Source organism: Gallinula chloropus (assembly GCF_964237585.1).
Source record: "Gallinula chloropus genome assembly, chromosome: 5".
NCBI lineage: Eukaryota > Metazoa > Chordata > Aves > Gruiformes > Rallidae > Gallinula > Gallinula chloropus.
The window spans coordinates 45,152,738-45,175,904 of NC_140090.1; the positions used below are offsets into that span (position 1 = coordinate 45,152,738).

At 39.4% G+C, this 23,167-nt stretch overlaps 1 protein-coding gene across 1 annotated transcript in view; it reads right to left on the reverse strand.

Annotated features, from left to right (window-relative positions):
- The window catches only part of CTNNA3 (catenin alpha 3), a gene marked incomplete at its 3' end in the record, with an annotated part of 494,076 nt that overhangs the window by 103,594 nt on the left and 367,315 nt on the right, over window positions 1-23,167 (reverse strand). The window contains exon 10 of the mRNA XM_084264912.1: window positions 17,028-17,184. Within this exon, the coding sequence (XP_084121038.1) occupies window positions 17,028-17,184 (157 nt within the window). The remainder of the gene's footprint in view (window positions 1-17,027; window positions 17,185-23,167) is intronic.

A 23,167-nucleotide genomic window follows, 5' to 3' on the forward strand; every position in this document is an offset into this window, starting at 1 on the left:
TTTAGAAGTGTATGTTTTAGTGAACACAAAGCATGGAAGAGTATTGCCAGGTAACCTTAATTCTGCAAAATAGGTTAATTAACTCCAACTGGTGAATGAGAGGTAACAGCCATATTGAAACTGGTGAGGATATGGCAGGGGGCAGAAATCACTGCAAGGATAACGGGGTTCACCCTAATAACAAACAGTTCCTCAGAGAGGTTGTGAGGTCTCTGTTCTTACCCTGAATCCAGTGTTGGCCCAGCTGTGAGCAGTAAGATCCTGAGACCTTGAGATCCCTTCCAACAGAATGATTTTATGATTCTGTGATATAGAGGAGAAAAAACAGGAGGTACTGCCAGCCAAAAGGAGCATGTGCTAAGGCTGACATACCCAGGCTCTGCAAATGACTGAAACACGCCTTCTCTGCATCAGCAGGTCCTTTTACAGATCTGGTCATAAAATGCTACAGAACATTTGCCACCAACTGTCAACCCTAAGACTTCTCTTCTCAGTTTGTTATCTTAGATGTAGTAATTAGTTTTCACACTTTACTTTAGCTGCTGGATAATTAAGAATTATTTGCCTGGCAAAAAGTATGGCATATTTTCCTTGGTATATGGCATCCAGTTCATAATATACACAGGAAAACCATTTTCTTTATATTCAGTCTGGGATGGTTCCCTCCACATTTACAATGCATCACTGAGGCATTTATTACTCTCATCAGAACATCCCCCCTCAAAAAAATACAGGACAGTTTCCCTTTCCCTTTTAGAAACCTCAAGCTTCTTTTTTTCTAGCAGATGAACCACAAAAGGGAAGAGCTTTTTTCTTTTCTGCACCCACCCCTCAATATTTACATCACCTCTATCAGCTCACCAGCAGTTTACTAGAATTGACTGGGGGAGAACTCTTAACCAGAAGAGAGGACCGCTGCATATACAAAATACTCCACAAGTCCCTGGTCTTTTGTATCCCAGCTGCCCCTTTTGAAGTCAGAGTTGCTTAGACAGGAGACAGATAAAAAGACAGAAAGAAAAGGAAAAGAAAAAAGAGACAGGAAGAGTTGTATTCTCAGTGATAAGAAAGTAGAGATTCAATTTTCCATATAATTTGTTCTGCCAAAAGAGAAGAGCTGAAGTCTGCAATTTTATTGCCTTAGGTGAAATATGACTTGGTCCTGCACAGGGAATAAATAAATCTGTTTTCTGCCCTTCCGTGGCTGGGAAATGGAAAATTTACTGCTGCTTTCTAAATTCTGCATTCAAAATCCAAATCCAGCTAAAACATTATCTTACTTCATGAAAATATCTCTTAAAAACTCAGAAAGACCTTGATAAATGATAAATCCTTAAATCTAAAATGGCAAAAGCAATGTTTTCTAAATAATGGATTATTTAAAGGAATTAGTTTATGCAGAAATTACACCAAGTTTTCCACTAAGGTTCAATCTTCCCTCGCTGGAAATCACGGTCTTTTGAACGGTGAAATAACTAGCCAGATTACAGGGAAATTGTTTATAGCATCCATCTTAAAAATCAATGTGCAGCTGATATCCTACTTAAATTCAGGGCAGATGCTATAGAATGAAGAGCTGGCAATCTTCCTAGTTTGGACCAAACAGCATAAAAGAATTTTGCAATTACTAGGGAATACTCAAAATCTGTCTTTGGATCAGCTGGAGGATTTGGTCAATTTATTACCTTCAGAAATATTTAATTTCCTCTGGGAGGTGGGAGGGGGTGTGTGGAATTAACAAATGTGAAAATTTATTATCTATTTCCTTCTGTAAGATTAGTGGTGTATAATTGGAGGTCTTTTGCATTACCTGTTTTACAATGTATGCGACAAAGCAGACCGTGTAACGTTAAATGGTAGCTATTTCATTTATGCCTATAAAATATTGTCGAAAGACAATAGCCATCTGCCACTCCTAGATAAGTGTTCAGGTGAAAACACTGACTTTACGATACCATTCTCCAGTAACAGCTTTATATCTGCTATTCCAAACATCCAATGAACACCTAAGCATTCTGTTTGACATAATGGCCCACCGACAGGCAGGGCAGACATTAACACACCAAAACCACTTAATTGAGAGAGATGATTTTGGGGAGGAAACTCCAAGGCCTCCTTATAAAAATTACAAATTCTATACTATGATAAATTTGTCAGCTTTCCTCGGGGAAGCATTAAAAAGACTTTGGAAATGCACTGTTTACTGTTGAAAATAGTTACTTCTCAATGCATCAAGCTTGCAACAAGAAAATTCTGCCTTCTAATTTCATCAGTTTTTCCACCAAAGCTCTCAGGTGGTATCATTTTAGGGCTCCACAGCCCAGCCCAGCCACAGCCACATCATTAGCATAGCAGACCTTCCCTCTGTTTCCTCTGACATTCTCAACAAAATCAATGCAATTTCTAATGTCTCAAACAGATTCAGTGGTATTACCTTACCAACCATGCCTGGAAGGCCATCCCTGCATATTTAAGCATGCCTGTGTGAAAAACAAGAGTGTCAGCATTGGCTCTAGCTTTGCTAGCTTCTGGGTGCCATTGTCTTCCCATCATTTTCTTTAGACAAGACATTAAACTCACTCTCCATTACTATGCTTATTTCAAAGTCTACTCTGTAGAACAGAACCCAATTTGGTTCACTGATAAAGTCATAATACCCCCCAAATATTAGTTGGTAAAGAACTAAAAATTAGGAGGATTTTTTATATTTCTAATGACTGTATTAAATGAGAATCACTTAATCAGCAACATTTCATCTATCTTATCAGTTCTTCCCCTCTCACCACCACTTTTATCAACATGTCACTGAAGATGAATCAGAGAACTGGTTGCACAGTCTGCAGAGACCCATTTGTCTTTCTCCTCCTTTCATTTTTGCTTAGTTTATTACTTTCCTCTAGCTAACAAATCCTGATTTGCAAATCTGAGTTTAATACACTGCTGTCCATACATGAGGTTTATATCCCAGTGAGCCATGTATAGGGTGCAATATTGAACGTTTAAATTTTACAGCACACCTCATAGGTATCGGGACTTGGCCACGTCTCCTCTTAATTACTTTACAAATACTTCTTAGGGACACTGACCTTCTACTTCATTTACTGCACAACAACACATTAGTTTTGGTGGGGTTGCTTTAGGTGTATTTTCCAGGGGAGGTGGAAGTGCTGTTCATGACAAGGTACACGCTGGTAGAAAAAAATAATGCATTTGGGAAAGGGTGCAATTCTATAAATACATACATAAGTAAACTGAAGGTCGTTGCTCAAAGACACACAGACAATGCCACCTGCCTAAGATGTGTTAAAACATGCCTGGACACAAGCCCCAATGTGCATCTGCAGCCCTGAAGGCCAACCGTATCCTGGGTTGCTTCAAAAGAAGTGTGGCCAGTACAGAAAGAGGTGATTCTGCCCCTCTGCTCAGTGCTCACCTGGAGCACTGTGTCCAACTTTGGAGCCCTCAACACCAGACAGACATGGACCTGTTGGAGTGCATCCAGAAAAGGGCCACAAAAAAGATCAAAGGGCTGAAGCACCCCTCCTGTGAAGACAGGCTGAGAGAGTTGAGGCTGTTCAGTTTGTTGGAGAGAAGGCTCCAGGGAGATGTTATAGCAGCCTTCCAATACCTGAAAGGTGCCTGTAGGAAAGCTGGGGAAGAACTGTTCATGAAGGCATGGAGCAATAGGACAAGGGGTGATGGTTTTAAACTTGAAAAGGGGAGATTTAGGTTGGATGTTAGGAAAAAATTCTTCAATATGAGGGCGGTGGATCACTGGCACAGGTTGCCCAGAGAGGTGGTGGAGGCACCATCTCTGAAGACATTAGAGATCAGGCTTGATGGGGCTCTGAGCGACCTGATTTAGTGAAGATGTCCCTGCTCACTGCAGGGGGGTTGGACTAGGTGGCCTTTAAAGGTCCCTTCGTACCCAATCCATTCTATGAATCTGTGCCCTCGAACAAGTTTACATGTGTACACACACATACATACACAGTTTTATATTGGAAGTGAAACTACTTCAGAGTACAACATATGTACTTACAGTATGATAACAGTCAGAAATAATGCCAGAGAACAGTAAACCAAATTTGTCTGTCACTGTTTACATTTTTGTTCCCTAGAAAATGTAGGAGTTTCAGCTAACCGTGGAGCAACATTCTCTGTAGATTTGCCTTATTGCAGCCAGGTTCCAAAATAAGTCAATTACTGGTTTTACAATTTGCATACAAATGATGGACAACAGACATTGTTATTTGTGGGAACAACCTCAGTTTGGCCTTTTGGGGGGTTTTGGTGGGGGTAAGGTTTGGGTCTGGTTTATTTTCTTTGGTTTAAGTTTTTCTTATACTACCATGCACATTGCTGGGACCAAATTTAAAGTATCTGCTAAACTTAGTGACAACTGAAATGTAAACACGTAAGTCACAGCTTTGTGCAACCCAAGAAATAGGCACTTTCCTTGATTTTACACTTCCCCTCCCCACGTGCTAAGGATTCCTAGCTTTGTGGGGAACAGGCACAACAAGCTGGGGCTTCCAAAGGCCTGTCTTCTGATCACCAAGAAAACCCTTTTAGTGTCCTACTGCTTGCTATCAAGCTCACAAGAGGGGATCTTAAGAGAAACCATCCCATTTAACAATCAGCATTGCCATCTTGTGCACGTGTATATATCTGTTTCCTCAAATTGAGTTTTGAAAGAGAACTCATGCATTTGGCATGCTGCATGCTGGCCTGGCTGGCCAACCTGGCACACACCAGAAGTTTCAGATAAAGGTTTTTGTATCACATCCTAGAACAGGAACATTCTGCACCCAGGTAGCATCGTCACTTTAAACTCAGTGCCACTGATCAAAAATCTTCCTTCTCATGTTTATTCAGACACCACTTTTTAGCACACTTGTGTATGCTTCCAGTAGGCCTCATTACAAAAACCAAGTAATCAATTACTGCAAAGCTGCACAAAACCATTAAAAGCTACTGCCACAGCTGCAGCTGCAGCGCTAATAGCAACCAAGCTGTTCGAGAGCAAGCATACAAAAATTTATCCCAATCTGCATCAAAAGCATGCATCTTAGACCATGCTCCAAAGGCTGCCAAATCTGAACCCAACCAGATCAAATACAAAGCAAATTCCAAATGCATCATCCTTCAAAACTCTGAAAGGATATGCCAGTAGGTTGTAAAGCTTGTGATGAGAAACAAATACTGGAGGCAACCTGGTCTTAGCGACAATTTACTGAATTCCAAAAAGAGTGAGCAGGAATTCAGTACAAAATGTTAGTTTAGGGGTGGAAACTTTAAATAATCCAAATTCCTAAATCCACTGCTGAACTGCACTAACTTAGCTTCTTAGACCCACCTATTTACTGAATGTCTTTACATATCTTCTGATTTACTTTAATCCTCTACAGCTATACGAGAAGTTCACCACTACAATATTCCCGTAACTTTAGTAATAGCTGCAGAAAATTCATACAATTAGAGTATGTGAATTCGAAACAGCAGCTTTTCACAGGACAACATTTGCCCAGAAGGTTTCCCAAAGGGAGCACGTGATGCGCAGTCCAATGTAGTGGCTAGGGTACAGCACACCTAAACAAGTCATGCAAGTACATCAATTATCTAAGAAGCATAACGCCATTATAATGCTTGCCCTTCAGTCTAAGCAAGCAGTGGCACGTAACTTGTACCACCTTCTGTTTGCTACTTCTGTGGCAAGAATATGGATACCAAAGAGAGGTAGGAGGCAACACCAGATTTTAACAAAATGGATACAAGAAGCATCAACAAATTTCCACAAACAAGACATTCATCTAAAGGAAACTGAAAGCAAATTGAACTACAAGTTGTGAGATGTAAGATATCAAGTTCTTAACCGTGATAACAGACTCTAGATAAATGTCTATGGTGATAACTTGTAAGGAATTTTGTGGGAATGAGGGGAAAGAGAAACAATATATGTGCAATATTTCTCTGTTGAGCAAACTGGTAGAAACTTTTACATAAAATAGAACAGAGAGAGAACCAAATATGTAATTAAAAAGAGTCAAAAGATCCTTGGAGAGCAGAAAGCTGTGTATCACGGACTGGAGATTTATTTTTTTTTTAAAGCATCAGCAAACAGTGGGGCGATCCATTTGATAATGATAGACTGGATTGCCGTACAGATCTCAAAAGGGTCTTGCAACTCCTATTCCTAGACAAGCCTAAGATTCCATGGGATATGTTGACAGATTTTCCTCCGTCTTCCACATTCCTTACAAACACAAAACAAGGGATAGTAATAGGTTCTTATAGTTACATAAGCCATCGGTTCCACAGAGATTGGCACTTAAGTTTCAGGAGTAATAGAAAAAGGGAGCATTGAAGTACCAAGGGACGTTTTGTTTTGCCTTTTCTTATTTGGGATAGTCAAAGCTCATGACAAAGAACCGAAGATGGCTATCACAGTACTAAGAGATCAGTCAGTAAAAACAGACCACATGCAATGTTGATTAACTCAAATTCATGTTTACAGTGGTAAAACAGTCCTAAAAATATAAAATACTGAGCCATAAATTAGTTACTGCTAGTAAGCATAGACATTTCTAAAGTAAATGAAGAAAATTCTACAATCACACTAGCTCAATTATGATTAAAAAGTTAAATAATGATAGGATTTCACAGAGCAGACCTGGCAATAGAGAAAAAAGGTTTTACTACACCACCATAATCCATATGCCAACATCTTATATGCTGCAAACAGTTCCTGTCCTTACTTCCACCTAAAAACATCCATTTCAGTAATCAGCAGGACTGAAAAACCCAAACAAAGCAACAAACTCAGCTTCTTTACAAAATAAATCTCAAAGTGGTTGAAATAACAGTTACTTTATGTCATGGAAGACAAACAGGTTAAAAGCAAGAATAAGAGCTAGTAGAGGATATGCTCCACAAGGACAGTGTCATATGACAGCTTTGACAGAGTTTTCAGGTGGGTCATTAAACTGATGAAAGCTCTACTGGCCAAAGTAAACTCTGCACGCTCACTGACACACACAGAAAGCCTGTAGTCTTCATCAAAAAGGGAAATATTCAAAGCCAGTTTCTTATACTCCAGGTGAGTGTCATGAAGCTTGACTGTTTAGCTCAGCGAACTCATATTTATCCTGAAGCATATCACAGTCAGGCCAGACAAACTTGTAATGAGGGCACTGAAAAACCCACTATATAATTTGCCTTCCTGTTTGAATACCCTTTCACCATAAACAAACACATACATCTCTACTTAGATTTGTATTTTTATTCCCTTTCAAAAAGCATGGCATGGTATTTTGCTACTGCACGTGCCAAGAAGCCATTATGAAAAGATTAAATTTAATCTTAAGTCTCTGAATAGCATCTTGGGTTTTTTCCCCTATCTCCACATAGCTATGCTAAGAGGGACTCTATAATTGGCAATGTCTGTGATGCATTCATCTGTAAACATGCTACACAGACTGGAAAAATAGTTATAAACTGAAACAGAACTTTGAACCATCAATGGAAAACTAATTATATCAAGAGAGATAAGCAAGCCAGACATCTGAATCATTCCCATTCCCCTTGTCCAAGTATTTACAGTATATTTTACAGTTTATTTTGAGTGACTTCAACCATCCAGACTGCCATCTTAATGATTGTTAACTGCCCAAAGTAATCTGAAACACAAGACTGACAGAGTCTGAAGTCACTACAATAAATACTTGCAGACCAAGCCCTGGCCTCATGATTTGCTGTATTTGAGTGCTATTCATCAAGTGCAGTTTTTATATTTTTTTCAACATAATAAAAGATGTAGCAACGTTACAAGGTTAAAAGAAGGACAATCTCAACTTTCCAAACAAACACCACAGAGCACCTTATACCTCTTAAACCCAATGTCCTTACTGAACAAGAGCTTTTCAGTATCCATAGAGAACAAATGGATGGTATTATTCCATGGGCATTACAATGCTTTTCTTTATAATAAACAGTAAAAAGAACATTCTCCCTCCCATAACTAGCATGTTTGGTCATTCAGGTTTGAGTTGAGGTGGGGTTTTTTGGTGGGTTTTTTTAAACTAAGAGCATTTAGTAAGAAACTCCAGACTCTTGTTTGTGTTCTTATGTGAATGCAATTTATATTGCAGTATGATGGCAAACAGAACAAGGGCTTTCCCTTCTTCCAGAAAAGGAACAAACCTTTTGACTATGATCCAAATCACATATACAGGAGCGACTGGGCAACAAACACTGTTTACCCATGAAATGGGCAATAAACCCAGGAGCAATGAGACTGCACTGACACTCAGGACGCTCCCAGGAAGAAGTCCTTCTATGTAGGCTCTAAGGCCTCCTACATTGCACAGCAGCAGAAACCATGAGGGACAAAGAGCAAGATGGATTTTTCCATGGCAGTAGAATCAACAGGCCCAAGATTCTGTGGCTGGCAGTTAGGAGAACGAAGAAGAATGCTTTGCACAGGTAAGTGGGATATAAATATAGCTATGAGGTCCCCAAGATTTTAAAATGAAACCTGCATGTGGAATTTAAGGCAAATACACACACCATCCAACAGCACCTTGGAATTGCAGGAGACCACTAAATCTAGCTACAGCGACAGAGACCTCTGATGGTCACAGGCCATTTCCACAGATGGATTTCATTCTACTACAGCACACAGCAGAGTACTTCTAAGCTGAAGACAAACATACTCACTTATTACATTTGATATGGCATGAACTCATTTTATGCTTTTAATGATCTTTCTTCCAAGTAAGAAAAAACAACAAAAAAACCCCCCGTAACAGCCTTGTTTTGCTTTCCTTTAGGGATTAATAAAAAAGTACCCACAATTAATAGAAACCATCTCACCAAAACAGTGTTCTGGGTTCATATATTACCCATCTGCTCAGTTACAACAGTCACAGGTGAAGTCCAACTACCACAAATTGAGAGTAATTAAAGTTGGAAATGAGAGCGCTTCAGCCACAGTAGTTCAATCACATACATACAAACATGCAGCCACCCCTGTGACAGCAGTGATGCATGAACTGCCTTCGTATTATTTATGGCTCTGACAAGTTCATAGTACTTTGTTACAGTACTACAATAGGAAAGTTACTGTAAATATCTTAATTAGCAAAGTTTGAGATGTTTCAACAGTCCTCACTCTCCATATAGCATGCCTAACTATTTGCTAGCAGATATAGGAAGGAAAGAAGTCACTTCTTCAGCAATGCTCCTTCAAATCTACTGGGTGGTCTCTAACAAAGCTGTTCTGCAAGGGAAGGATTCCACTCATTGTACTTGCTCCTCTTAAGACAGCAGTTATTTTAAATTGCCAAAAAAAAGCCCAAGAGAAAGACATAACCCAGAGGAAAAAGGCAAAACCTCCAAGACAACAAAATAAAATATCAATCTGATTGGACCAAATTAGACCCAAGTTTGTGTATGGCTTAAGTACAGCTTTGTATCTTGGCAAACAACAAGTGACTAGTAAAGCAGAAGTTATTTCTGCCTTGAGAAGTACCTGAACTGGAATAACCTCAGATTAGCACCTTCCTTAATGCAAGCTTGGTGTAGGTGTTCAGAAAGATGAAAGATAACATTCATTTCTAAATCACAAAATAAAACCAGAACACAGTGCATCTGGAGAAAAAAAAAAAGAAATACAACAAAGCAGAGCTGTCATGCACTGTTTCTGTTTGCAAGTGGTTCCACTACATCAGCAGATAAAACATTAAAGTTTTACAGCCTTACCTGCAATGTACTAGAATGTTGCATAAGTTTTGGTGTATTTTTTTCTGGTTGGTTGGTTTTGTGTCGGTTTTTTTTTTTTTTAATTAGAATGAGAGTGAATGAGGGAGGAAGATTCTAGAAGTTTTCAAAAGTTAAGTTTCAAAGACAAGAAATTAAGACAATGTTGCAGTTGAAGGGGAATGGAATGGGAAATTATCAATGGGCATGCACAATACTATGGAACTGAAGTGATTTAGGAATAAAATGAGAAAAAAAATCACACAGAAAATTGTTTGAAAAAAACTTAAAATCATTGGCTATAACCTTTCAAAAATTTAAATTGAATTGCAGTAGTTGGCATTCAATAAGTTCCCCAGTTCATCTAAAACTTTCAGTGGAATACAATAGTAAAAAAAGTAAAAGTGAACAGGATTTTCCAGAATTGGAGTAGTCATTTTCAAAAGGCAGCTGGACAATTTAGAGAGTCTTTTCCACTAAACTTTCGAGACAGTTTCAGCCCATCTGAATGTTCTACCATTTACCTTTATCTATTTATAATTAACTTAATTATAAATGGCACCTCTACACAGAGTTTTTGCCACATCTAGGCTTATGCCCGTAGCAATGTTTCACATGCAAAATCCCAGATGATCATCAGAGTAGAGATCAGAGAGAAGGCTGATTTCCAAACTGATTTTCCAGTTTTTGGCAATGTTAGTATCACAATTCAGTAACACTGGTGTCATTAGCATACTGCAAGGACTAGTTGTGGAAGTTTGTAGTGTGTAAAGGATAAAAATACTTGGTCTAACACATACGGCGCATTTCTCCAGCAATGGCACAAAGAGCACAATAATACCGTCTGCTTCCAAGCACTGAATAAGTGCAGGGACGGACAGATTATTCCGTAGGAACTAGAACCTGTATTTTGGCAGGAAGGCATGACATATCTAAAAAACCTTTCACATATATTCTTCATTCTCCTTCCAGTTGTATCCTGTCCAGAATTTGCTACCCGAGTCAAAACAAAGCAGGAAAGGAGGGGGCGGGCAATTCTTTTTACCAGCCAAACCTTCTGGCAATTAACCTGTGGAAAATAAACTCAGTTACTACATAAAAGAAAAATCAACATTTCTCAGTCACTCCAGATAAAAGGAGTAAGCTCAGAACGATTAAAAAACTTGCTAATGAACACACGTCACAAACAAACCCTGTGAACAGATGTTTTCCCTTATATTAGCTAATATGTTTCTCATAAAGTGCTTCTCCACGGCATGACCAATGCAGTTATGGAACTCCATTCTTTAACAATTTCCACAATTATGAAATATCTAATATATATATCAAGAAGTGAAGAAATCATTCAGTGTGTTTCCAGCACAACCTGACCCCAACACAAAGAATAACACATTTTAACACCTCCTTCCCTCTCAGCCCTCAATTCATCAGCAGAAGAGTGCCTGAAGCTGGAACGACTGCAACATTAGTTTGGATCCGATTTCATCACTGATCTGTGACAATCAGTGTGAGTCATCACACAGATCCTATAAGAACCGTGTTAGCTGACAGAATGCACAGAAGAGGGCAGGGCGAATTATGTTCATTACCTCTGGTGCTCAGAATCCTCTCTGAAAAAGTAATCAAATAACCTAAGTTAATTCTGAAGCTGTTTTCACCTTGAAGTTTTGTTGCTTCTGTTTCAAAACAAAGAAAGGAGGCTTTACACTAACTAAAAGACAAAGCTTTCTCTTTCCTCCAAATGTACTAGAAAGGTGTTGCTCTCCCCTTCACATCTTTATCTGTTCCATCCTCAGGCTGTAACCCCTAGTGTAAATTATTACTTCAGATAATTTAAGGTCCCAGAAAAAAAAAAAAACAAAAAAAAAACCAAAAAAAACAGCACTGGGAAGACTGTGAGAATCCTGGATAAATGAGTATGATGAAACAAAAAAGGACAGGCAGCATAAAGTTATTTCTAACAATGGATTTATACAGAATGTGACACTAGATAAGAACAACAGTTCAACAGCAGACTTACTGACTGCTACAGGGCAGAGAAAAGGAAGAATATGTGAATTTTAGCATGCTAGGGATGTCAAAAGTCAGAGGAACTGAAAGGATTGTGTGTATTTCTTAAAAAATACAACAAAGTCATTTAGGAGAAGTATAGGAGATACCTGCTTTTACTGTACAAAATCAGATAATGCTGGGGATCTGTCACAGACTGGAAACCACAAACTTCAAAAGTTATTGAAAACCTAGCTACCAATAGGACATACATCAGACTGGAAGATCAAGGGGAGAATTCTTTTTTTTTTATTAGGCTAATCTCAACAACTTTTTCTGTATTCAGAAAAAAAGAGACTGAATCAGAACAAGAAGAACAAGTAATGCTTGTCCCACGTACCTAAAAGAGTATGGAAGGAAGAATAAAAATAAAAAAAGATACTAACTTAAGCTTAGTAGTACATTCAGCTGTAGTTTGAAAAAGTAATGCTCATAAGATTTTGTTTTATTTTTTTTAAAAATCATTTCAGAATTGATTCTGTTAAGAACAGAGATTATGCTTTGTAACAAAGGCTGGCTTGACTGAATTAGAGGGAACTAACTGTAAGGAAGGACTTACAACTCCATAACTTCTGTGGGTAAACTTTGGTAAGATTAACAGAACTACTTAGTGAAATCAACTGTACTGATGAGGCTAAGGGGAAGGAGAGAAGAAAGAACCGTAGCAAACTCGTATCAACAAACTTCTGCAATCAATCACACAATAACCAGAAAAACTGCAAGGAGCACATGGAATGAAGGCAGGTAGAGTTGGGACACAGAAGTCCATCTCACACAGTTCTTCCAAGGGATGTAAAAAAAACCTCAAAACCAAAATAGCACTTAAAACCCAAAACAGCTTTAATAAAATTACCAAACAGAAACTTAGCTGACATGAAAGTCAGTCAACAATGAATCAAATGATCCAGGAGGTTTCCACCAGGGCCCTCTTATCAAAGTTTTCAACAACTGTTTTAGTACTACACAGTTTCCCCCATGCTGCTTCAGCGATACCAGACTGACACCTAAGAAGGGGAAGGATTATCACATGGCTATTTCAGGGCTTCCAAATGTACACCCATTCCAGTAAAAACAGGTGGCTGCATTCTTAAGTAAAGCGGCGGCTAACTTTTTGAAGAGAATTCTGAAACATCTAAGGTTTAAATATTTTTAAATATGTTGTTATGTATATTAAAAGAAACTTTTTCCTTTCCATCTACTTAAATGTTTGATATACTGTAGTACTTGAAAACAGAAGAGCTTTACAATAGTGCTAATTGCGGTTACTTTTGAATCAAATTACATTGCGCTCCTGTGACTTTCAGTTGCTCGGGTTTTCGACGTGTTTTAAAGCAAACAATTACAAATCAAATGTGTATTTTAACCACAACACAACTACTGCATTACCACAGGGTGCCCACCCAGAAGTCCTCACTGCAGTCAGCATCATCAGCTTAGAAAAGCCAGGCAATAATTCACAGAGCCCAGATATGTATGACTGCGTGTGCCTTTACACACATTAAGGAACATCAACATGGACATACATGTCATCTTAGTAGTGTGGTGGTTTCAATTTTAGGAAGGCACAGAGCTCCCCTTTCTACTTCTCAAAGAATGAGTTTTTCACAACTGAAAAATTAAACATGAAATCTTTTAAAAAAACCTATACAAGTTTTTTAAAGATGCATATTATCAATATCTACCCCATCAATTTAATTACATGTAAATTAAGTTAATCTCTTTTCAAAGTACAGACACGATACCCATTAGTATTATTCTGAAGTTTGTCATCTTTTATATAATCCTAAAACATTATATGAAAATTCATTTACATCAATCTACTTTAGCTGTTCTGACTCAGATGAACAGCATCCTTCATACAGTGATTAATCTACTCCAGTAAGTGTTGCATTGTTTAAGCTTTGCTGTGCAGTAATAATTAAGACCAAAGAAAAAAAATAAGATTTGGATCATGTACAACTGACGATGTTTCAAATTAAATTTCTGTAGGAGATTTGAAGTTTGCCCTGCTCCGTGCAAGATGCTTTAGCACACAATTACCAGAGTTCTCTTCTAATGTCTTTTATTTTCTGAGATTCTATTCACCTGTTTTACTATTTTGTACATCCAGTAAAGTTCACCCTGCTTCCTAACCAACTATTAAAGATCTCTTCCATGCGTAGAGACTGCAGAAGCAGCAGGGAGCTTCAGATCTGACGATACAACAGTAGGAAAGGCAAGAAGCTGCATACCTGTGTTCTCTGTGTTAACAGAACATTACTTCCTTAGAACCAGACCTTTGGAAAACTACTAAGTTCTGTTTCTTTTCCACTGTGCATTTTTGCTAGCAGTATACTGAGCAACGTGCACTGAAATCACATAAATGCTACAACATTATGGCAGCAAAATATGTGGCCCCTTAGCATCTGGTGATGGGGACATAAGACCATTTGGAGCCAGGAAAACTGCCGTCTCAGCAGTTGTATAGCTTCTTATCTTCTGCTGCTTTCCATGAATTAAATGTAGATCCTGATGGCACAGGTTTGCATTATAAAGCAACTTCTGTTCTAACACTGTGGTACCTCACAGTCTCACATTATGCTTGGAAGGACTTAACATATTCCTAGGTTCCAAGGGAAGGATTAAGAAACTAAAAACACATTCTGGCCTGCACAAATTCTGATTTTTAGAGAGCACAAAAGAATCAACATCAGAAAATTAACATGAAAAACTGTGTTTTCTGCCTAATTGTATGGGGAACAAGACAGTAAGAGAAGAGTTCACAGAATCACAGAACATTAAAGCAGTTGGAAGGGATCTCAAAAGATCAGCTAGTCCAACCCCCCCAGCAGAGGAAAATCACCTAGACTAAATCACACAGGAGTTGAGGATAAAACTTAACTTGTACCAATGTAAACAAAATTACAAGCAAATCCAAACTAGTTTCTTGGAAATTCAAGCATAAAATGCAACAGCACATTCCACTTTACTTACATGGATCCAAAAACTTGCTATCATCATGACAAATGGATGACAGTCAGTTTTAAACTGAATGTCAGTGGGTTATAAAGACTAATGTCCACATTCTTTTTTACATAAAGTATCCATAAATAAGCTGAGAGCGATTGTCTGCTCATAGGAGTGTAACATCTATGAACAACGGTATCATCATTTATAATGGTTCATAATTGCAACAACATTTACAATACAATTCATTAGCTCTTGCCTTCCCTTATAAGGAACAGACCATCATTTAACCTGGCTATTTGCAATCAGACTGGGTTTTTTCCTTCTAAAGACCTGATTTCAGCTCTTTCTTGTTTTCTGTAATTCTAGTTTTCCTTTCAACACAGTATAATATACAAACACAAACAAATCAGAACCAAAACAAGCAAACAAAACCCAAATTAACCTATCCAGTTTCATGACAGGTAAATCTGAAGAGACCAATACCTGTAAGCGGCTTGCACAGTCACACAGAGACCGTTTCACTAGAAGCACTGTTCCTTCCCATGCTCTCAGCTGTACCTCCTACATTCATCTTATTTCAAGGACAGAAACATAACATCCAGGATTCAAGGAAAAATAGGGACTAACCCATAGCTACTGAGCTCTGCACAAAGCTTTTACATTGACTTTAATGGGACTTACACTGTACCTTAAAAACATCCAGACTAAAAATGCAGCTCCAACTACTGGATTTACCCTATAATCATTAGTAACCCAGCATAACTTACATTAGTAACATGGTTTTACAGAATAACTTGCCAACCAAGGCTCTGGTGACACTGTGTGAAAAGCAGATACATAATGTAAACCACAAAATAGAAGATTTTGTAGCTGACAGAAGAAAATCTCACCTATGAATCAAGTGGAGATGCAATTTAGAATAAATTTTTAGTCTACAAATTTTGTTGTACCACTCAGAATTCTGAACCGTGAGAGCTACTAGGGAAGGTGCGTTTACTGTAATTAAAAACAGGTATCCTGTATTTTGGAACATGATTTTAACCCTACAGGATCTAATCACTTCCCTTGCCAAGAAGATGCAGTCCAGGCTACACACTCAGTCATTCAGTTCACATGTGACTGACACTCTTGAGACAGCACAGCATCAGTTTTCAGTGAACTCTTTTACTTAAAAGACATATTCTGCCCCCACTATGCCCATGTTGGCATGTGCTGTGGAATACTATCTTCTGTAGAAAATATAGTTCCATTATAAATAATTTCTTCTCCCAGAGCCTATAAACAATAGGAAGGTTCGTCATCAGCTTTGGGAAAACGTACTCAGTGCTGAGTTCACACACAATTGTTTCAGACTACTGATTTCTGCAAAACTATTAATCTCCTGTATTGCTGCATTAACCAAATAATCCCAATAAAAGGAATTAAGCCCAACACAAATACCCTGAGAAAAATGGGGAAGCTCAAGGCCCGCTGGCCATAAGGTAAAACTACATTTAATGAAGATGAGACAAGTAACTCCTTCCAATCCACGTTACACTAACTTAACAGAAGTCAAAAATGTAGAATCGGGATCTTTTAACTAGAACAACTGCTTTCCATCTTCTGTTTTAACGTTGATGATAGTCACTGCTTCACTAAATACTGTTTACTGCTATCAAAGGTCTCTTCTGTGGAGAGATTTATACATACAATTTGCTTCAAATACATTTTTAACTGAAAATTCTGGAAATGGTACATTGCATCTTTTTTGTTTATGAGGTGCTTTTAAACACATCAACTTGAAAAAGTAGCCCACATGATTTCCTATTTCTGTGTCTAACATAAGAATTAACCATGGAACCAAATTACACAGTAATGTGAGAATCTCCAATCATGTGTTTGCACGCTGGTAGGCACTTCCTTCTCCAGAAGATTTTCTCACAGCTGCAGAGAAGTTTTTGAAACTTAAAGAGCTAAATGAACCTGGGAGTATGGATAAACGTACCCACTGTAATACAGCCATTCTGCTGTCTGCACAAGTTCTCTTCAGCTTTCCCTTGTACAGAGCAGAAATACCTGTGGTGTGGGGTCCCACTGAGGGACATTACTGACAAAGGCTCTCCATGGGCTGCTTACAGCAGGAAACTGGATGCAGTGGGGGACATTCTGAACAGCTGCAACAGTTTCACAATACCTTACACAAACGTATCCTCCATTGGTTTCCTTTTCAGATGTTATTAAATGTTTTCAAAGCCTAGGAAAGAATAATGAGATAGGGAAAAATATCATACCTGATACAGCAAGGAAATCATCAATACTTGTTATGTCATCCACAGCTTCTGTAAGAACATGGATGTGGTTCTCCCATGTACTCCTATACATTTCCATGTTGTTTTTCACAACTTGACTCTTCGGTCTGGCAGCAAGAGCTAAAGCAGCATTAATAACCTATACCAAAAAAAAAGAAAAACAACAAACAAAACAACCCATCTAAATATGTCTTCAGAAATAAAATGTTACAATTTACTTAAAATCGCAAAGCAGAATTTCTGTTCTGGAAGCAAAAGCGTTGTTTAGCTTTTGTTTCTGTCCTCCACATGAATATCCCATCAGACACTGCTTAGGCTAACTTCCATTTCAGCTTAAAACACTAGGATGCTAATGGAATAGGATAGCAAAAATCACAACCTTTGTTTTTAGTTGGAAAACTCATACTATTCTGGTTTGGAAGACATCAGTTGGTTTTACTTCCATAAGACACACACTTATCAGTACAGCATACACTACTGCAGTCTGGAGTTTAACCACTTTAACAACTGTTTACCACAGGGCTTATTATGGAGTGTCTTCACTAAAAGAGATATCATCAGCCCCCGTCATGTAAAAGTGGAAGGTTCAGCCAGGACAACAGGTATCTCTCTTCAGATCAGTGTTGTGGAATGCAAGACATACTACATCTATGTAACAGCAGCAGACTGGTATTTCTAAATCAGGTCTACAAATAGTCACGGCTGTCACATGAAGAGGGTAGATTCTGTATCTCCAAGGAACCACTAATTGAAGACGGAAATATTGGATACTGAAGCAACTACTTCTATAGATACCTCTTCAATCAATTACTTAACGAGAAGATTTTTCCTCATATAGCTTTTTGCTTATATCTATAAACATTATATAAATTAAACTAATACATATGCCATGTAGAAGCTGAATGTTAACCTTACACTATCACAGAATCAAAAGGTTGGAAAAGACCTTTGAAGATCATCAAGAACAACCAATCCCATCCTAAGCTAAACTATATCCCTAAGTACCTCACCTACCCTTTTTTTAAACACATCCAAGGAAGGTGACTCAACCACCACTCTGGGCAGGCTGTTCCAGGCCCTGACACTTCCTCCCACTTTAGTGTCATCTGCAAACTTACTGAGGGAGCATTCAATCCCTTCATCCAGGTCATTGATAAAGATGTTGAACAAAACTGGACCCAAGACAGCCCTGGGGGACACCACTCGTGACCAGCCTCCAGCTGGGTTTTATTCCATTTACCTCCACCCTTTGGGCCCGGCCATCCAGCCAGTTTTTAACCCAGCAGAGGGTCCACCTGCCCAGGCTAGTGGCAGCCAGTTTCTCAGTCAGAATGCTGTAAGAAACTGTGTCAAAGGCTTTACTGAAGTCCAGGTAGACCACGTCCACAGCCTTCCCCTTGTCCATTAAGCAGGTCTCCTTGTCACAGAAGGCGATCACGTTAGTTTGACAGGATCTACCTTTTGTAAACCCATGTTGAATAGTCCTGATCCCCTGGCCATCACACATGTGCTGCATGAAAGCTCCCAAGATGACCCTCTCCATCATCTTCCCCGGGACTGAGGTCAGGCTGAAAGGCCTGTAGTTCCCCTGATCCTCCTTCCGGCCCTTCTTATATATGGGTGTCACATCTGCCAGCCTCCAGTCGAGTGGAACTTCCCCAGGCTGCCAGGATTTCTGGTAGATGATGGAAAGGGGTTTGGCAAGCACATCTGACAGCTCTCTCAGCACCCTCAGGTGAATCCCATCTGGCCCCATTGACTTGTGGGTATCTAACTGGCCAAGTAGGTCACTAATCATTTCCTCCTGAACCATGGGAATTTTGTTATTCTTCCCCTCCCTCTCAGCCAGTTCCTGAGGATGAGTACTCAGGGAATATCCATCTTTACTATTAAAGACTGAGGTACAGAAGGAATTAAGGACTTCAACCTTGTCCTCATCCCTTGTCAATAAGGTTCCTTCTGAATCCAATAGGGGCTGGAGATTCTACTTGACCCTCCTCTTACTGTTAATGTACCTATAGAAGGACTTTTTATTATCTTTTACAGAACTGGCCAGTTTGAGCTCCAGTTCAGCTTTAGCCCTTCTGACTTTCTCCCTACATGATCTCACTACATTCCCATAGTCGTCCCAAGACACCTGCTCCTTCTTCCAAAGCTCATATTTTTCCCTCTTTTCCCAAATATCTTTCTGGATCTCTACTCAGCCAAGCTGGATTCCTTCATCACTGACTCCTCTTCCAACAGACTGGGACAGCCTGTTCTTGTGCCACCAAGATTTCCTTCTTGAGGGGCAACCAACCCTCTTGGGCTCCTTTGCCCTCCAGGGCTGCCTCCCATGGAATCTTACAGAGCAGCTTTCTGAACAGTCCAAAGTCAGCCCTACGGAAATTTAAGGTGCCTGTTCTGGTGTTTCCCCTTCCTTACTTCTCCCAGTACTAAGAATTCTATCAGCTCATGATCACTATGCCCCAAGCATCCTCCAACCTTCACATCCCCCACTAGGCCTTCGCTGTTTACAAACAACAAGTCCAGCAGGGCACCTTCCCTAGTGGGTTCATTCACCAGCTGGGTCAGGAAGTTGTCTTCCAAATACTCCAGGAACCTGCTAGACTGCTTCTTCCCTGCTGTATTGTTTCCAGGAGACACCTGGTAAGTTGAAGTCCCCAATAAGGACAAGGGCTGGTGATTGTGAGACTTCTCCCAGTTGTTTAAGAACAACCCATCAGCTTCCTCCTCCTGGTCAGGTGGTCTGTAGTAGACTCCCATTACTATACCTCCCTGATTTCATGCTCCTCTGATTTTTACCCAGAGACACTCAACCCTGCCTTCACCATACTCTAGCTCCAGGCTGTCAAAGCATTCTCTGACATACAGGGCTACCCCACCTCCTCTCCTACCCAGCCTGTCACACCTGTATAGTTTTTAACAGCAATTGCAGCACTCCAGTCATCTGAATTATCCCACCACATTTCTGTGATGACAATCACATCATAGTCTCCTTTAGTTACAAGGACTTCTAATTCCTCTTGTTTGTTGCCCATGCTGCGTGCATTGGTGTAGATGCACTTCAGCTGGTCTATTGATCTTGTTACACTCCTAAGGGAAGCCTTGCTTCCCAAGTGACAGCTGGTTAAGTTACCTAGCCCATCAGTAGTAGTTACATCTCTACCCTAAATTAGCACACTATCCCCCTGGTTAAGTAGGGTGGCTGACCAGAGGTCATTGCCAGCACACCATCCCTCAGTAACTTGACCACCACACCCAGGCTTTTTTTCATCTAGCCTGACCCTGTCCCCCTCCCCCTTCTTATCTAGTTTAAAGCTCTATTAATGAGCCCTGCTAGCTTCTTTGACAGTATCCTTCTGCCCCTTGGGGATAAGTGCTCCCCATCCCTAGAAAGCAAGGCTGGTGATGCTCGAGCCAGCCCATTGTCCAAGAAACCAAAGTTCTATTTCTCACACCATGTTCTGAGCCAGGTATTAATTTCCTGGCTCTTCTCATTCCATCCCTACCCATTCCCTGTAGTAGGAATGACGGAGGAAAACACTACCTGTGCTCCAGATTCTTGTACCATGCATCTCAGGGCCCTTAAATCCTTCTTAATGGTCCTCAGTTTTCTTTTATGTATTTCATTACTACCTATTTGGAAAATTAAAAGTGGATAATAATCCGTGTGCCTGACCAAGGTTGAGAGTTGCTTTGTCAAGTCCCTAACTGAAGCTCCCTTAAGGCAGCAGCCGTCCCTATGTAAAGGGTCTGGCCTACAGATAGGGTCCTCAGCTCCCTCCAGAAGGGAATCCCCTAAGATAGTGACCTGTCTTTTCTTCTTAACAGAGGCTGTTTTGATGGTTTGCTTAGGGGGTCTTGTCCTAGGGAACACAACCTCAGGAGTAATTTTTCTATCAGCCGTCTCATTATCTGGCTGGTCCCCTTGTAGTAGGGCTTCGTATATATTGCTCAGAGGATCTTGGGGAGGAAGGACAGGCATGGAAGGCACTCTCCTATTGCCCTTGCGACATACGTGCTTCCATTCATCCCTTTCATTTAGACTGTCCTGCCTGGAGGAAGGTACAAGGTCACTCTGGTCCGGAAGTTATCTACTGGGTACTCACATTTCTTTTGCTGGGAGGACAGAACCTGGCTCCACTGATTTATCTCCCATCTCAGCCTCTCTAATGCTCATGAGTCTGACTAGTTTATATTTGAGCACATCTACCTCATCTTGCAGGTATGCTGAGGAGATCCCTTATCAGCTCCTTTTTTCCTTTCCCAACATTGTTTATTTATCAAGGAGAGAATAGTTTTACTAAGACAGAACACCATATAACACAAAAAAATTTGGAAGAATAAAAAGACACACCACACTAATCCCCAGTGCTGGCAGTATTTATGCATAAAATATTCTTAATATCATGCCTCTGTAATCAAGTCATACCAAGGAATAAGAACTCAGAAATTCCTTCTCCTAAGGTTTCATTGTGATAGTACCAATCCTCTTGACCCTGTTCTTGATCATAAGCTAAATTTGTCATCAGCTTTGTTCGACTGGTATTTTTACGTTTCACATGAACTTAAACAGCTAATGAAATTTAAATAATGACTTACTAGTATTTGTGCTCTCATAATGAATAAACAGACATAATTGGGCTTTCACAAGAATCCTGCTGGGATAGAGTCGTTCTATGAATGATTTGATAACGAAGAATAGCCTATATATGCATATTATTTTACCAGGCAGCTGAAGAAGGAGGGATGATGCAACTACAATGAAGAAAAGGATAAGGTCTCTTTACCAACTCCACAAGTGATCTAAAGAATAGAATTCTGTTCCGTAATTACAAATATAAAAGCACCCTTTACAAATATAAAAGCATTCTTCAGCAGTGAAAAAAAAAATCAACAAATTTAGAATTGGAGCCAGGTGGACAGGTAGCAGCAAAAACACATCTGCATTTACAGTGCATCAGTCAAATATATCCATGTCCACCATACCAGGTGGTTGCAAAAAAGAAGGTACTCTGATAGAAACCAACAGCCCGAGAAATATAAACAGAAGAAATACCCAAAACCCCTGAAGCAAGCGCTTTATTCTACTTTTACACGATAAAATTTTCTAAATGAAAGACTGTTTCAGGGCACCATGCTTCTAGAAAGACACAGAGGGTTTCTCTCCCACTCAAGACAGAACAGCATCAGTATACTCATCATCACAGACCTGAAAAAATACAACTGTGCAAAAAGACTGGAAAAAATGAAATTGATCTGCAGGAGGAGAGAGAGACTGGAGAGAAATAATGTAACTGCATAGGTTAAATGAATGAACTACTGTGTGTGCAACATGAGAAGTGAAAAAGACTGTTTAAATTGCAGGACAGGAAGGCAAAAAAAGAACATAAAAAAAAATCCCAAACCAACCAAACACTAATTCAACTTCTTGCAAGCAAAAAGCTGTTTATCTTAAGCTCCCTAACACATGAAAACTGCAATTTGTTTAAGATTAAAATACCAAGCACACTAATTGCTGGACTGAGGAAGACTATGCTATTAACATATCATCTGTTGCAAAAAAATAGCACCAACACACAGTATCACACCAACCTACCAGAACTATTTACTACATGTTTTTGTAAAACAGGAATGAATTCTCTTGAATTTGTTATTTCATTTAAACATTGTTTAATTGTTGTCCAAATGTCCCATCAGGAGCCACGCTGTCTCAGAATTACTACTGAATTACTGGTTGTCCACACTCCAGAACGTTCCTGTTCTGACAAAACATCTGCAGAGTCATGCAGAAAACCACAAAATATGCTGAATAAGGCTGAAGTTGTCCTCTTCCCTATTTTCCAGATTACTAATAACCAAATTATTTAAATCATTAGACATTCAGCTTTTGGGCAATGACTTTTGCTCAGCAGGGCACCATGCAGCTGCATTAAAAAACAGGCTATCAAATTACCCCAGTTTAGAAATGAATTTAAAATTTTATTAATGAATCAAAGAATCAAATTAATGCTGATTAAATGCAAAAAAGTGCATGCTACAAGAAGTAACTGCTTAACAGTTGAGCAATTACAGTCTAAAAGTCCTGAGTCTGATAATTATTTTTGTAAAGCTGCATA